The sequence below is a fragment of the Oncorhynchus keta genome, unplaced genomic scaffold (assembly GCF_023373465.1).
Source record: "Oncorhynchus keta strain PuntledgeMale-10-30-2019 unplaced genomic scaffold, Oket_V2 Un_contig_972_pilon_pilon, whole genome shotgun sequence".
NCBI classification, from domain to species: Eukaryota; Metazoa; Chordata; class Actinopteri; order Salmoniformes; family Salmonidae; genus Oncorhynchus; species Oncorhynchus keta.
In genome coordinates, this window is record NW_026290654.1 from 87,632 (window position 1) to 104,357 (window position 16,726).

At 44.6% G+C, this 16,726-nt stretch overlaps 1 protein-coding gene and 1 long non-coding RNA gene across 5 annotated transcripts in view; both read left to right on the forward strand.

Moving 5' to 3' along the window:
• Positions 1 to 2,248: 2,248 nt before the first annotated feature.
• LOC118382925 (sprouty-related, EVH1 domain-containing protein 2-like) overlaps positions 2,249 to 16,726 on the forward strand; it is a 37,408-nt gene continuing 22,930 nt past the window's right edge. The window contains exon 1 of one of the 2 annotated variants that reach the window (XM_052513111.1): positions 2,249 to 2,855. In XM_052513111.1, coding sequence (XP_052369071.1) covers positions 2,830 to 2,855 — 26 coding nt within the window. In that variant the 5' untranslated portion in view covers positions 2,249 to 2,829. The remainder of the gene's footprint in view (positions 2,856 to 16,726) is intronic. The other variant, XM_052513112.1, reaches the window with a different exon arrangement.
• On the forward strand, positions 11,309 to 13,125 carry LOC127927188 (uncharacterized). Of its 3 annotated transcripts, none has more exons than XR_008126530.1 (3): positions 11,309 to 11,389; positions 11,813 to 12,445; positions 12,493 to 13,125. It is a non-coding gene; the product is annotated as an uncharacterized LOC127927188 (long non-coding RNA). The 3 variants fall into 3 exon arrangements; XR_008126528.1 differs by having other exon boundaries at positions 11,324 to 11,447; XR_008126529.1 differs by having other exon boundaries at positions 11,324 to 11,447; positions 11,813 to 12,302.

Sequence of the window (16,726 nt, forward strand, 5' to 3'; positions counted from 1 at the left end):
GTGTTTCTGTGGGCTATAGCAGTGAATGTCACGGTCGTCGTATTGGAGGAGACCAAGGTGCAGCGTGATATGACTACATATTATTTAATAAGACGAAGAACACCTAAACAAAACGACCGTGACGCTATATTATAAATGTGCATACACAGGCAACTAGACATAGACAATAACCCACGAAATACCCAAAGAAGATGGCTGCCTAAATATGGTTCCCAATCAGAGACAACGATACACACCTGCCTCTAATTGAGAACCAATCTAGGCAACCATAGACATATAAACACCTAGATGATAACCAACCCCATAAACCTACAAAACCCCTAGACAGTACAAAAAACACATACATCACCCATGTCTCACCCTGACCTAAACAAAATATATAAAGAAAACAAAGAATACTCAGGTCAGGGTGTGACAGTGAAGGCCAAAGTCAATGTTTCATCAAATATCTATACACTACCGGCCAAGAGTTTTACAACACCTACTCATTCAAGGGTTTTTCTTTATTTTTTTTTACTATTTTCTACATTGTAGAATAATAGTGAAGACATCAAAACTATGGAATCATGAAGTAACCAAAAAAAAGTGTTAAACAAATCAAAATGTATTTTATATTTGAGATTCTTCAAAGTAGCCAAACTTAGCCTTAATGACAGCTTTGCACACTCTTGGCATTCTCTCAACCAGCTTCATGAGGTAGTCACCAGCACGAGATAGTCACCAGCACGAGGTAGTCACCAGCATGACGTAGTCACCAGCACGAGGTAGTCACCAGCATGAGGTAGTCACCAGCATGAAGGTAGTCACCAGCACGAAGGTAGTCACCAGCACGAGGTAGTCACCAGCATGAGGTAGTCACCAGCATGAGGTAGTCACCAGCATGAGGTAGTCACCAACCAGCAGGTAGTCACCAGCATGAGGTAGTCACCAGCATGAGATAGTCACCAGCATGAGGTAGTCACCAGCACGACGTAGTCACCAGCACGAGGTAGTCACCAGCAGGTGTCACCAGAGGTAGTCACCCAGTCACGAGGTAGTCACCATGAGATAGTCACCAGCATGGTAGTCACCAGCAGTCACCAGCACGACGTAGTCACCAGCACGGTAGTCACCAGCATGAGGTAGTCACCAGCACGACGTAGTCACCAGCATGAGGTAGTCACCAGCATGAGGTAGTCACCAGCACGAGGTAGTCACCAGCATGAGGTAGTCACCAGCACGACGTAGTCACCAGCACGACGTAGTCACCAGCACGACGTAGTCACCAGCATGAGGTAGTCACCAGCACGAGGTAGTCAGGTAGTCACCAGCATGAGGTAGTCACCAGCACGAGGTAGTCACCAGCACGAGGTAGTCAGGTAGTCACCAGCACGAGGTAGTCACCAGCACGAGGTAGTCACCAGCATGAGATAGTCACCAGCACGAGGTAGTCACCAGCATGAGATAGTCACCAGCATGAGGTAGTCACCAGCATGAGGTAGTCACCAGCATGAGGTAGTCACCAGCATGAGGTAGTCACCAGCATGAGATAGTCACCAGCATGAGGTAGTCACCAGCATGAGATAGTCACCAGCATGAGGTAGTCACCAGCATGAGGTAGTCACCAGCATGAGGTAGTCACCAGCATGAGGTAGTCACCAGCATGAGGTAGTCACCAGCATGAGGTAGTCACCTGGTGACGACCTTCTGTTCCTTCGCCCAATTAACAAGTCTGGCTCTCTCTGGCCTCTCCATGCTTCTCTTCTGTCGTTACCCACGAGACGCAACGCCGAACATTCTCTTTCCTTCGCTGTTTGTCTGAAATGACGCACACAGACTTACAATTAAGAGTTGGATGACCGTTCAAAACTATTTTTTTCCCCAGTCGGAGCTCGTTTTTTTTCTGAGTTCCCAGTTGTTTTCACCGCACTGAAATCGGAAGTTGGAGAATTTCCCGAGTTCCCAGTCATTTTGAACGTGGCGTCACTCTCTGGGTTTCCACTAGTTACCACAGCCACAAAGTCAAAATATCATACAAATGTGGCTATATCATAATAATTAATGAAAACTAACATTTGCTTGGTAGTATCAATTTAAGGTTAAGGTTAGTCATAAGTTTAGCAGTGGGTTAAGGTTAGGTTTAAAATGAAATTTTAAGAAGATAAATTGTAGAAATAGGCGGGGTTTATGACGTTTTGTTTGCGGTAACTAGTGAGGACACTGCTCTGGCGCTTTCACGACAACTGTGAACTTGGAAAATGTGTGGTCAAATCATGACTTCAGTGATTTTCAGGTCATAAAGTCGGAGCTCTGGAAAGAGGCACGACTTGGAATTCCAGAAGTCTTGGGCTTACTAAAGTCGGAAGTCGGAGATTTCCGAGTTCCCAGTTGTTTTGAACGCGACATCTCCTATCTCCCTTCGTCGTGACGTAGGGGTGCCTGCACAATCCAACATGGAGTAGCGAGCGATGGGGCTCTAGCGGGGCCACCCCTCGGTAACGCCAGTGCCCATTCAGCAACGCTGAACGGCCCGTCGAAAACCGGGCCCCCAGAATTTAGGAGGCACATGTTTTACCTCACCGTATTACCCTGAGGATTATAAACTTTCGGAGAGTCTTTATTTTACACAAGCAACTGGTTGGCATGACAAGAAAAGGACAGCAGAGAGAGAGAGAGACCTACTGTAGTCTAAGACTGAAGCAAAGAGCGCTGTGTATTCACACAAAGGCAGCGGAAAGATAGGCTTCTACGCGGAATAGAAGGGAAAGGACTGAGGATAGGTGTTGGAAAAAAATGACGAGCAAAAAGTATGCACCCGCATTGGGATATAATTTCAGGTGAAACGAGAAAATGATAGAAGAAACACACCCAAGCGAGTAAGTATTATAATAACATCGTATTCAACTTCATTAGCGCTTTTCATGAGGCAGAAAGGATCGCAAAGCGTTGAAAGCAAATCAAACAAGAATACAATAACACGGCTATATGACACAGTATGTCTGGACTAAAGCTATGATTATCGGCCAGAGTTTAACATTTTGAGTGTTTCAAAAAACGGTTCAAAATTAAGATAGCCGGAGGCAAGTAGGTAACTTTTTAGACCGGGCTAGTAGAAAATCTGACCATAATATCACATGGCACAGATTTTGGACCCGGGCTAGTAAGAAATTGCGTTCTACTAACGTTAACCTGGCTGGCCAGGCAGCTTGCAACAGATGGAGCGATTGTCAAATTGGAACCGCACGTCCTAGACTAGTAAACATCGACTCCAGTATATATATTTCCCTTTGAGAAATACTCAACTAAGTTACGTTTTATTTGTTGGAAATGAAATGCCTTTGGATCTGTTTTAGTTTCAGTCTTTAAAAAATAAAGTATTTTTTTACAAAGTTTGAAAATGGTCTGTGGGCATGGGGGATTAGGCTATAATATATTGACAGTGAAAGCAGAAGAGGACTGGGGGGGTTTAGGGCCCCGTCTTGTTCTAGTCTACTGATTCTGTCTTGCGGAGGGAGAGGAGGGGGAAGGTGGTGGTTGCAGCGTGGGTGGATCGGAAACATGCTGTAAAGAAATCAGCAGTAGGGCCTTTTAAAATGTAACCAAGTTCGAAACTCTAGCGTTGTAAAAGTGACTCTCTCTACGGATGGGAACTGAGCCTGTCGCTTCTCGTTACTTTGCGGTTGATATTGTCTCGTAGCCTATGCAACATTCGTTTAGGCCATCGTTCTGTGTTTGTTTGTTCAAGCTGTGGCTGGGGGAACTCTTTTCGGAAGGAGGATATGAGATATCCGATATGCCCCATCCACCATCTCTTTTCACAATCGCTCTCATTTACATAAGCGTTAAAGGGGGTGGGGGTTGCAGCGTGGGTGGATCGGAAACATGTTGTGAAGCGATTAGCGGCGGTATGGTCTTTTAAAAATGTAACCAAGTTTGAAACAAGTTACAATCTATCGACGGATGGAACAGACTGTCAGACTGTCGTCTGTTATCTCTTTGTAACTATTCGTTTGCTTATTTGTGTTTAGGTCATCGTTTGAAAGTATGTTTGCTTCAAACTGTGACTAGGGGAAGAATTCTTCCCGGGAGCACGTTTCATTCATAAAAACACCAATCGAGGACGACAGGGCTTGTCTTGCAAAACTTACTTGACAACCTCAACCCGTTTTTAAAAAATATGTGTTGATGTTTAAAATCTGTCCCGTAGAATTGCGGGACATTATTGCGTGTCATTATTGTAAGTTTGATCGTTATTCCAGTTTCTTTGCAGCCTGTGCTAACCCCCGGCTATTCATAAAGTCTGAATCATTGTGCCGTGCCTTCCTTTATCTCGCTCAAATCGAAAGCATTTCAAATGTAAACAGAGGCTCGTCAATAGTCTTGGCTTGTAGCTTTCGGAGTTTTGTCTTTGGATCGTTTTAATGTTGTTTAGGCCAGGGATTCCCAAACGTTTTCACTCAGTCTCCCCTTCCAGCATTGGGGTACATTCATGATACAAACTGTTCACACCCTTCTTGTTGGTGGAGAGAGAATTGTGCAGGTCAAGGTTTTTCCGCAATTCTACACATTTTGGCATGAGTTGTATTGAATTTTTTTTTTGTATAGAACATTTAGACGTTTCTATACTTTTACAGCATTCAAGAGTAAGATGAAAGCCTAACTGAGTTTCTTATAAAAAACACACACACACACACACTGGGAGAACCACTGTGATGCAGTTCAATTAGATTTCTAGTAGACTAACATATAGCATAATGTTTGATGCATTGGCCTACTTGTAATTTGTATTTGTAGGCAATATCTTTCTTGTTGGCAACACCTATTCTGGTTTATTCAAGCCTATTATTAATGGCATCAATTTACAGTCTCCTTTATGGTCGATATTCAATAGGCTATTCGCCTTTATAATGCTGCGTGTGCGTGCTGAATCATAGGTAGGCCTATTGCTTTGGAAGCAGAGAGGCTCTGTAGAATGTCAGTCATGCAGATCCTGATAGATAGCTGTCGGAAGGGCGAAGGGCACAGGAGGGGATGTTTGCGTGGCAGTCGCGTGACGCTCGCCCATTCATAAAAACTGTAACCTTCAGCGCACCCCATTCGCCGTGCATAGCTACAGCCAGGGGCCTTGCTACCTTGACATGAGGGCCATTAGTGCGGCAACCAAACAATAAAGACAGGAACCTGTTGTCCTTACACACAGCAGGCCAGGCCAAATGCCCCGTTTGTAAAAAGTTATCTGATTTTATTACAGCAATCGGATGAAATGCATATAAATATAATGATTAGTAAGGGCAAAAGCTGCTGTTTATTAAAATACATATTTGATATGATACTCAATACGCATTTGAAGGCTTTGTTTTTTTTACCCGTAATGACACATTGAATACGTTTACAGGCACACTTATAACGCGATATTAAACTGATTATGGTAGTAGGCAGATTATCCAATAGTACATTAACATTACATTTAAGTCATTTAGCAGACGCTCTTATCCAGAGCGACTTACAAATTGGTGCATTCACCTTATGACACCCACCGGAGCCCCAATAGTCATGTAAACACCTTACTCTGCTTCTCTTAATAGGCTTAAAGTCAAAATCGATTGAAGCATACGGCGATTAATACACCCTGTTTTCTGAACACTTTGACAAATGATTAGGACACGTAAACACATTAATCTGCGCATATGATCTGCGCATGTTCTAGCACCAGCCGAGCGAACCCCTCTTTAGCGCGAGCGAAGTGAGTTAGAAACCACAATGTATGGTTCTTTAGAAGTAGTTTTCACAAACTTATAGAACCCAGAATCAAATATGCTTAGCTAAAAGAACATGGTCGCTAGGGTAGAACGTTTACACTGGCTAACCGGGCTCTATCTGGGCTATCTGCCTTGTGTCCCGCCACCCACCTCTTTTACGCTGCTGCTACTCTCTGTTCATCATGTAGTCACTTTAACCATACCTACATGCACATACTACCTTTTTTGCACTATTGGTTAGAGCCTGTAAGTAAGCTTTTCACTGCAAGGTCTACGACACCTGTTGTATTCAGCGCACGTGACAAATAAACTTGGATTTTATTGGCAATTTTCTGCATTTATCAGAGTGACGTCAGGTAGCCTGATTTCAGATGTGTTCGTGTAAACAGGATTATTACGTGAAATCGTTATTCTTGCAAAGCATGTAAACGTTTTAATTAAACTATTATATTCATCTGACTTTACACAATAATCACATTATTGTAACTGCACTCATTGTCTGCAAAATTAAGGATCCAAATATAAAATGAGTTCTCTGTTGACTTTCTCTCTTTGACACACAAACACACTCACACAGAGAGGACATGCACACATACACACTCACACAGAGAGGACGGAGACACACACTCACACAGAGAGGACATGCACACATACACACTCACACAGAGAGGACAGAGACACACACTCACACAGAGAGGACAGAGATACACACTCACACAGAGAGGACAGAGATACACACTCACACAGAGAGGACAGAGATACACACTCACACAGAGAGGACAGAGATACACACTCACACAGAGAGGACAGAGATACACACTCACACAGAGAGGACAGAGATACACACTCACACAGAGAGGACAGAGATACACACTCACACAGAGAGGACAGAGATACACACTCACACAGAGAGGACAGAGATACACACTCACACAGAGAGGACAGAGATACACACTCACACAGAGAGGACAGAGATACACACTCACACAGAGAGGACAGAGATACACACTCACACAGAGAGGACAGAGATACACACTCACACAGAGAGGACAGAGATACACACTCACACAGAGAGGACAGAGATACACACTCACACAGAGAGGACAGAGATACACACTCACACAGAGAGGACAGAGATACACACTCACGCAGAGAGGACAGAGATACTCATACACACAGAGAGGACAGACACACATACACACTCACACAGAGGACAGACACACATACACACTCACACAGAGGACAGACACACATACACACTCACACAGAGAGGACAGACACACATACACACTCACACAGAGAGGACAGACACACATACACACTCACACAGAGAGGACAGATACACACTCACACAGAGAGGACAGACACACTCACACAGAGAGGACAGACACACATACACACTCACACAGAGAGGACAGACACAAAGAGTGAGAGAAAGACAGAGAGTGAGAGACAGACACAAAGAGAGAGAGACAGACACAGAAAGAGCGAGAAAGACAGACAGAAAGAGCGAGAGAGACAGACAGAAAGAGCGAGACAGAAAGACACAAAGAGTGAGAGAGACAGACAGAAAGAGCGAGACAGAAAGACACAAAGAGTGAGAGAGACAGACAGAAAGAGCGAGAGAGACGGACAGAAAGAGTGAGACAAAGACACAAAGAGTGAGAGAGAGAGACACAGAGTGAGAAAGACACAGAAAGAGTGAGCAAGAGACACAGAAAGAGTGAGAGAAACACAGAAAAAGTGAGAAAGAGACACAGAGCGAGAGAGACACAGAAAGAGCGAGACAGACACAGAAAGGGGGAATCCTAGTCAGTTGAACAACTGAATGTCTTCAACTGAAATGTGTCTTCTGCATTTAACCCAACCCCTCTGAATCAGAGAGGTGAAGGGGGCTGCCTTAATCGACATCCACAGCGCCCGGGGAACAGTGGGTTAACTGCCTTACTCAGGGCAGTTAAACCCACATAATTTTACCTTGTCAGCTCGGGGATTCTATCCATAACCTCTTGGTTACTGGCCCAACACTCTAACCACTAGACCTACCTGTCACCCACCACACACAGACAGAGAGAGAGAGAGAGAGATGGGGAGAGCGAGAACGATTTATCATTGGTCTTGGATGAGGTGAGGTCATTGGAGATTATTGACACTCCAGGCCCCAGAGGGAAAGTTGCATCTAGTAACTGTCAGCTGTAGTTATTGATAACCCTCACATGTCCAGGCAGACACTGTCTATCTTCACCTGTACAGAGGTAATAACTGGACTGTGTGTGTGTGTGCTCGGGTAACACACATGTAAGAGTGGTCAGACAAGTGCAAAAGCTGGAAGAGAATCCCAGTCAATAGCAAACCAAGCTTCCAACCCCCTAAAACCCTTCTGGTCTGAGCCAGCAGGACAGAACTGCTCTGTATAATCCCATTCCATATGACACAGAATGTTTGTTCTACATTATGTATTTCTATCTGATCGTTCTATGTCCGCCCTTCCCTGTCAGCTGTGTGACATCAACAACCTTCACTAAATTCCCATTTGTAAAAAGCGTTTTTCCCTGTTACCTTATTCCGGACGGAAGCTGACGTTACCAAGGTGACTCCCTGGCCTCTCTGGCCTTTTCTCATTTGGACAAAAGTCCATCCTCCACCATTTGTCCTCGCTCCTCCGTGACCCGGAAACCGATAAGTGGCCGAGTGGTGGAGGAGATGTCAATTGAGTTAGTAGGCGAACAGAAGAGAGTCCTCCTGTCCTCAATAGCCACCTGTCATGGAGGACAGTCATGTGTATCCTACCTGAGTCCTTCACGGAGGAGAGTCCTCCTGTCCTCAATAGCCACCTGTCATGGAGGACAGTCATGTGTATCCTACCTGAGTCCTTCACGGAGGAGAGTCCTCCTGTCCTCAATAGCCACCTGTCATGGAGGACAGTCATGTGTATCCTACCTGAGTCCTTCACGGAGGAGAGTCCTCCCGTCCTCAATAGCCACCTGTCATGGAGGACAGTCATGTGTATCCTACCTGAGTCCTTCACGGAGGAGAGTCCTCCTGTCCTCAATAGCCACCTGTCATGGAGGACAGTCATGTGTATCCTACCTGAGTCCTTCACGGAGGAGAGTCCTCCTGTCCTCAATAGCCACCTGTCATGGAGGACAGTCATGTGTATCCTACCTGAGTCCTTCACGGAGGAGAGTCCTCCCGTCCTCAATAGCCACCTGTCATGGAGGACAGTCATGTGTATCCTACCTGAGTCCTTCACGGAGGAGAGTCCTCCTGTCCTCAATAGCCACCTGTCATGGAGGACAGTCATGTGTATCCTACCTGAGTCCTTCACGGAGGAGAGTCCTCCCGTCCTCAATAGCCACCTGTCATGGAGGACAGTCATGTGTATCCTACCTGAGTCCTTCACGGAGGAGAGTCCTCCTGTCCTCAATAGCCACCTGTCATGGAGGACAGTCATGTGTATCCTACCTGAGTCCTTCACGGAGGAGAGTCCTCCTGTCCTCAATAGCCACCTGTCATGGAGGACAGTCATGTGTATCCTACCTGAGTCCTTCACGGAGGAGAGTCCTCCCCGGAAGTCCTTTGAATCAGCCACCTGTCATGGAGGACAGTCACTAAATGTCTTCCAACTAGTCCTTCATTTGTTTTGAGTCCTCCTTCCTACATTTAGCCACCTGTCATGGAGGACAGTCATGTGTATCCTACCTGAGTCCTTCACGGAAGACTTTTGACATTTGTCACGCCCCCTTTGATTCAGCTGTTGTTTCGTTAGAGGAGAAAAGCTACTACTAAATGTCTTGCACAACTATCTTCATTTGTTTTGATCACTTTATACATTTATTCCACCCCTGTGAACTTCATTTACATAATGACACACAAGTGGAGGAGAGTGTAATTTCATAAAGGTGCGTTTTTATCCACTTCCCCTCTCCTCCATTACCTCTGACCTTTTCAAAAGGATACAAGAGAGGACTCAGGAGCGAGGACGCAGGAGTTGAGCAAATCCATGACAAGAACAAACATGAGAACCCATATAGAAAATAAATCCATGACAAGAACAAACATGAGAACACGTATTGAAAATGAATCCATGACAAGAACAAACATGAGAACCTGTATTGAAAATAAATCCATGACAAGAACAAACATGAGAACTTGTATTGAAAATAAATCCATGACAAGAACAAACATGAGAACCTGTATTGAAAATAAATCCATGACAAGAACAAACATGAGAACTTGTATTGAAAATAAATCCATGACAAGAACAAACATGAGAACCTGTATTGAAAATAAATCCATGACAAGAACAAACATGAGAACCTGTATTGAAAATAAATCCATGACAAGAACAAACATGAGAACCTGTATTGAAAATAGCCATTGTTTGGGGCCCTGATAGAGAACCTTACAGAAATACAATGAAAATCCGTTGTTTGTTGCCCTGATATGACTAGAATGGTTCTTCCTATAATTAGAATGATCAATGTGACTAGAATGGTTCTTCCTATAATTAGAATGATCAATATGACTAGAATGGTTCTTCCTATAATTAGAATGATCAATATGACTAGAACGGTTCTTCCTATAATTAGAATGATCAATATGACTAGAATGGTTCTTCCTATAATTAGAATGATCAATATGACTAGAACGGTTCTTCCTATAATTAGAATGATCAATATGACTAGAATGGTTCTTCCTATAATTAGAATGATCAATATGACTAGAATGGTTCTTCCTATAATTAGAATGATCAATATGACTAGAATGGTTCTTCCTATAATTAGAATGATCAATATGACTAGAATGGTTCTTCCTATAATTAGAATGATCAATATGACTAGAATGGTTCTTCCTATAATTAGAATGATCAATGTGACTAGAATGGTTCTTCCTATAATTAGAATGATCAATATGACTAGAATGGTTCTTCCTATAATTAGAATGATCAATATGACTAGAATGGTTCTTCCTATAATTAGAATGATCAATATGACTAGAATGGTTCTTCCTATAATTAGAATGAATGATAGAATGGTTCTTCCTATAATTGTGACTAGAATGGTTCTTCCTATAATTAGAATGATCAATATGACTAGAATGGTTCTTCCTATAATTAGAATGATCAATGTGACTAGAATTGTTCTTCCTATAATTAGAATGATCAATATGACTATAATGGTTCTTCCTATAATTAGAATGATCAATGTGACTAGAATGGTTCTTCCTATAATTAGAATGATCAATGTGACTAGAATGGTTCTTCCTATAATTAGAATGATCAATATGACTAGAATGGTTCTTCCTATAATGATAGCCTGTCATGATCGGGTTATTGTATGTCATATGCAAACTAGGAATATGAGTAGATCAGCCAACCTCTATGTCCATAACTGACCCCAGTCTGTCTGTAGGTAGTCTACCAGTCCCTTGGTGCAGCAACTGACCCCAGTCTGTCTGTAGGTAGTCTACCAGTCCCTTGGTGCAGCAACTGACCCCAGTCTGTCTGTAGGTAGTCTACCAGTCCCTTGGTGCAGCAACTGACCTCACTGCCACTAGGTAGTCAATCACACAGAATGGGTCTGCCCCTCAGGTCTGCAGCTGGCCTCACTGCCTCTATCTCTATCACACAGAATGGGTCTGCCCCTCAGGTCTGCAGCTGGCCTCACTGCCTCTATCTCTATCACACAGAATGGGTCTGCCCCTCAGGTCTGCAGCTGGCCTCACTGCCTCTATCTCTATCACACAGAATGGGTCTGCCCCTCAGGTCTGCAACTGGCCTCACTGCCTCTATCTCTATCACACAGAATGGGTCTGCCCTTCAGGTCTGTCTGTAGGCAGTCTGGCCTCACTGACCCCAGTCTGTCTGTAGGTAGTCTACCATCTTGGTGCAGCAACTGACCCCAGTCTGTCTGAATAGTCTACCAGTCCCTGGTGCAGCAACTGACCCCAGTCTGTCTGTAGGTCTGCAGTCCCTGGCCTCACTGACCCCAGTCTGTCTGTATCTCTGCAGCAACTGACCCCAGTCTGTCTGTACAGTCTACCAATGGGTCTGCAGCAACTGACCCCCTCAGGTCTGCAACTGGCCTCACTGCCTCTATCTCTATCACACAGAATGGGTCTGCCCCTCAGGTCTGCAACTGGCCTCACTGCCTCTATCTCTATTACACAGAATGGGTCTGCCCCTCAGGTCTGCAGCTGGCCTCACTGCCTCTATCTCCTGAAGCAGGCCTAGGTAACAGATTAGAATCCCATCACACAGTCTACCTGAAGCAGGCCTAGGTAACAGATTAGAATCCCATCACACAGTCTACCTGAAGCAGGTCTAGGTAACAGATTAGAATCCCATCACACAGTCTACCTGAAGCAGGCCTAGGTAACAGATTAGAATCCCATCACACAGTCTACCTGAAGCAGGCCTAGGTAACAGATTAGAATCCCATCACACAGTCTACCTGAAGCAGGCCTAGGTAACAGATTAGAATCCCATCACACAGTCTACCTGAAGCAGGCCTAGGTAACAGATTAGAATCCCATCACACAGTCTACCTGAAGCAGGCCTAGGTAACAGATTAGAATCCCATCACACACAGTCTACCTGAAGCAGGCCTAGGTAACAGATTAGAATCCCATCACACAGTCTACCTGAAGCAGGCCTAGGTAACAGATTAGAATCCCATCACACAGTCTACCTGAAGCAGGCCTAGGTAACAGATTAGAATCCCATCACACAGTCTACCTGAAGAAGGCCTAGGTAACAGATTAGAATCCCATCACACAGTCTACCTGAAGCAGGTCTAGGTAACAGATTAGAATCCCATCACACAGTCTACCTGAAGCAGGCCTAGGTAACAGATTAGAATCCCATCACACAGTCTACCTGAAGCAGGCCTAGGTAACAGATTAGAATCCCATCACACAGTCTACCTGAAGCAGGCCTAGGTAACAGATTAGAATCCCATCACACAGTCTACCTGAAGCAGGCCTAGGTAACAGATTAGAATCCCATCACACAGTCTACCTGAAGCAGGTCTAGGTAACAGATTAGAATCCCATCACACAGTCTACCTGAAGCAGGCCTAGGTAACAGATTAGAATCCCATCACACAGTCTACCTGAAGCAGGTCTAGGTAACAGATTAGAATCCCATCACACAGTCTACCTGAAGCAAGCCTAGGTAACAGATTAGAATCCCATCACACAGTCTGGTAGGAAGGAGTGGTGGAGGGATGGACGCCACTCAGACAGACAGACTCTGTTTTTTAATGACCTGTGTGTTTGATGAGGTGTGACCACGAGGGAGGGTTTGGAAGGAGCCAGGATAGGCAGAAGTTAGTAGCTGTCGTGTGTGTGTGTGTTCTCTCTCCAGTGTCTGGTTGTGTGTGTGTGTGTTCTCTCTCCAGTGTCTGTGTGTGTGTGTGTGTTCTCTCTCGTGTGTGTGTGTGTGTGTGTGTGTGTGTGTGTGTGTGTGTGTGTGTGTGTGTGTGTGTGTGTGTGTGTGTGTGTGTGTGTGTGTGTGTGTGTGTGTGTGTGTGTGTGTGTGTGTGTGTGTGTTCTCTCTCCAGTGTGTGTGTGTGAGTGTGTGTGTGTTCTCTCTCCAGTGTGTGGTTATGTGCACACCCCTCTCTTGCCCGGTGCAGTAGGTCTGTGTTGTGGCCTGACCTCAGATTATAGGGTCTGTCTGTCTGCTGTGTTTCACCCTGCTGTCGTCACAGGGTGGATATGTTACTACCCTCTCATATGAATTCCTCTCCGTTCAGACCAGATCTACAGCCTATCTTTATCACAGTGAGACAGACCAGCTAGACAGTCTTATGTCATTGTGGATGAGACCTACTCTTCGTGTTTTTATTTGGCCAGTTTCAACAAAAATACATACGTCTGTCATATATTTAGAGTCTGGTGGCTGTATGCAGACTGAAGGCAGAGACGCTGTCTGCTGGTGACTCATGCAGCGTGTGTGTGTGTGTGTGTGTGTGTGTGTGTGTGAGGCAGACTCAATCCATCCTACTAGTGGGATGTGTATGTGTGGATTCTGAGCTCTCCTAGAAATCCAGACAGTATTGGAGCAGAGCTGCCTGCACAACGCTGGTCATAACACTTTGGTTGGCTGGCTGGCTCTGGTAGTGTGTGTGTGTGTGTGTGTGTGTGTGTGTGTGTGTGTGTGTGTGTGTGTGTGTGTGTGTGTGTGTGTGTGTGTGTGTGTGTGTGTGTGTGTGTGTGTGTGTGTGTGTACGAGGTTAGCCACCTGTGTGTGTCCCTTCCAATTCCAATGAACTAAAGTCTCACGTAGTTGGTCAGATGCTTGATGAAGTTCTGGGTCCATACATGACTGGCTGGCAGGCAGGCAGTTAGTTAGTTAGTTAGTTAGTTAGTTAGTTAGTTAGTTAGTTAAACACTTGAGAATTAATTGTAGTCTACTGAATTGACTGAAGAGCTTGTGCATTATGTTGTATGGACCTCCACTAGTTTGCATGGTTCTGTTCTGACTTACATGGTGTTGTGTTGTTGGTACCCTGATGGTTCTGTTCTGACTCACATGGTGTTGTGTTGTTGGTACCCTGATGGTTCTGTTCTGTCTTACATGGTGTTGTTGGTATGGTTCTGTTCTGTCTTACATGGTGTTGATGGTTCTGTTCTGTCTTACATGGTGTTGTGTTGTTGGTACCCTGATGGTTCTGTTCTGACTCACATGGTGTTGTGTTGTTGGTACCCTGATGGTTCTGTTCTGACTCACATGGTGTTGTGTTGTTGGTACCCTGATGGTTCTGTTCTGTCTTACATGGTGTTGTTGGTACCCTGATGGTTCTGTTCTGTCTTACATGGTGTTGTGTTGTTGGTACCCTGATGGTTCTGTTCTGTCTTACATGATGTTGTGTTGTTGGTACCCTGATGGTTCTGTTCTGTCTTACATGATGTTGTGTTGTTGGTACCCTGATGGTTCTGTTCTGTCTCACATGGTGTTGTGTTGTTGGTACCCTGATGGTTCTGTTCTGACTTACATGGTGTTGTGTTGTTGGTACCCTGATGGTTCTGTTCTGTCTTACATGATGTTGTGTTGTTGGTACCCTGATGGTTCTGTTCTGTCTTACATGGTGTTGTGTTGTTGGTACCCTGATGGTTCTGTTCTGACTTACATGGTGTTGTGTTGTTGGTACCCTGATGGTTCTGTTCTGTCTTACATGGTGTTGTGTTGTTGGTACCCTGATGGTTCTGTTCTGACTTACATGGTGTTGTGTTGTTGGTACCCTGATGGTTCTGTTCTGTCTTACATGGTGTTGTGTTGTTGGTACCCTGATGGTTCTGTTCTGTCTTACATGGTGTTGTTGGTACCCTGATGGTTCTGTTCTGTCTTACATGGTGTTGTGTTGTTGGTACCCTGATGGTTCTGTTCTGACTTACATGGTGTTGTGTTGTTGGTACCCTGATGGTTCTGTTCTGACTTACATGGTGTTGTGTTGTTGGTACCCTGATGGTTCTGTTCTGACTTACATGGTGTTGTGTTGTTGGTACCCTGATGGTTCTGTTCTGTCTTACATGGTGTTGTGTTGTTGGTACCCTGATGGTTCTGTTCTGACTTACATGGTGTTGTGTTGTTGGTACCCTGATGGTTCTGTTCTGTCTTACATGGTGTTGTTGGTACCCTGATGGTTCTGTTCTGTCTTACATGGTGTTGTGTTGTTGGTACCCTGATGGTTCTGTTCTGACTTACATGGTGTTGTGTTGTTGGTACCCTGATGGTTCTGTTCTGTCTTACATGGTGTTGTGTTGTTGGTACCCTGATGGTTCTGTTCTGACTCACATGGTGTTGTGTTGTTGGTACCCTGATGGTTCTGTTCTGACTTACATGGTGTTGTTGGTATGGTTCTGTTCCTTACTGATGGTTCTGTTCTGTCTTACATGGTGTTGTGTTGTTGGTACCCTGATGGTTCTGTTCTGACTTACATGGTGTTGTGTTGTTGGTACCCTGATGGTTCTGTTCTGTCTTACATGGTGTTGTTGGTACCCTGATGGTTCTGTTCTGACTTACATGGTGTTGTGTTGTTGGTACCCTGATGGTTCTGTTCTGTCTTACATGGTGTTGTGTTGTTGGTACCCTGATGGTTCTGTTCTGTCTTACATGGTGTTGTGTTGTTGGTACCCTGATGGTTCTGTTCTGTCTTACATGGTGTTGTGTTGTTGGTACCCTGATGGTTCTGTTCTGACTTACATGGTGTTGTTGGTACCCTGATGGTTCTGTTCTGTCTTACATGGTGTTGTTGGTACCCTGATGGTTCTGTTCTGACTTACATGGTGTTGTGTTGTTGGTACCCTGATGGTTCTGTTCTGACTTACATGGTGTTGTGTTGTTGGTACCCTGATGGTTCTGTTCTGACATGGTGTTGTGTTGTTGGTACCCTGATGGTTCTGTTCTGACTTACATGGTGTTGTGTTGTTGGTACCCTGATGGTTCTGTTCTGACTTACATGGTGTTGTGTTGTTGGTACCCTGATGGTTCTGTTCTGACTTACATGGTGTTGTGTTGTTGGTACCCTGATGGTTCTGTTCTGACTTACATGGTGTTGTGTTGTTGGTACCCTGATGGTTCTGTTCTGTCTTACATGGTGTTGTGTTGTTGGTACCCTGATGGTTCTGTTCTGACTTACATGGTGTTGTGTTGTTGGTACCCTGATGGTTCTGTTCTGACTTACATGGTGTTGTGTTGTTGGTACCCTGATGGTTCTGTTCTGACTTACATGGTGTTGTTGGTACCCTGATGGTTCTGTTCTGACTCACATGGTGTTGTGTTGTTGGTACCCTGATGGTTCTGTTCTGACTCACGTGGTGTTGTGCTGTTGGTACCCTGATGGTAATCAGGTAGACTAAACTGTATGGAGGACAGATAGACTGATGGCCATATAGACTAGCCAGTAGAAATGAACAGAATACAGGCTATCACCCCAAATTACCTCACAACACCATTCACTTCAGTCATTCTTTACAATTTC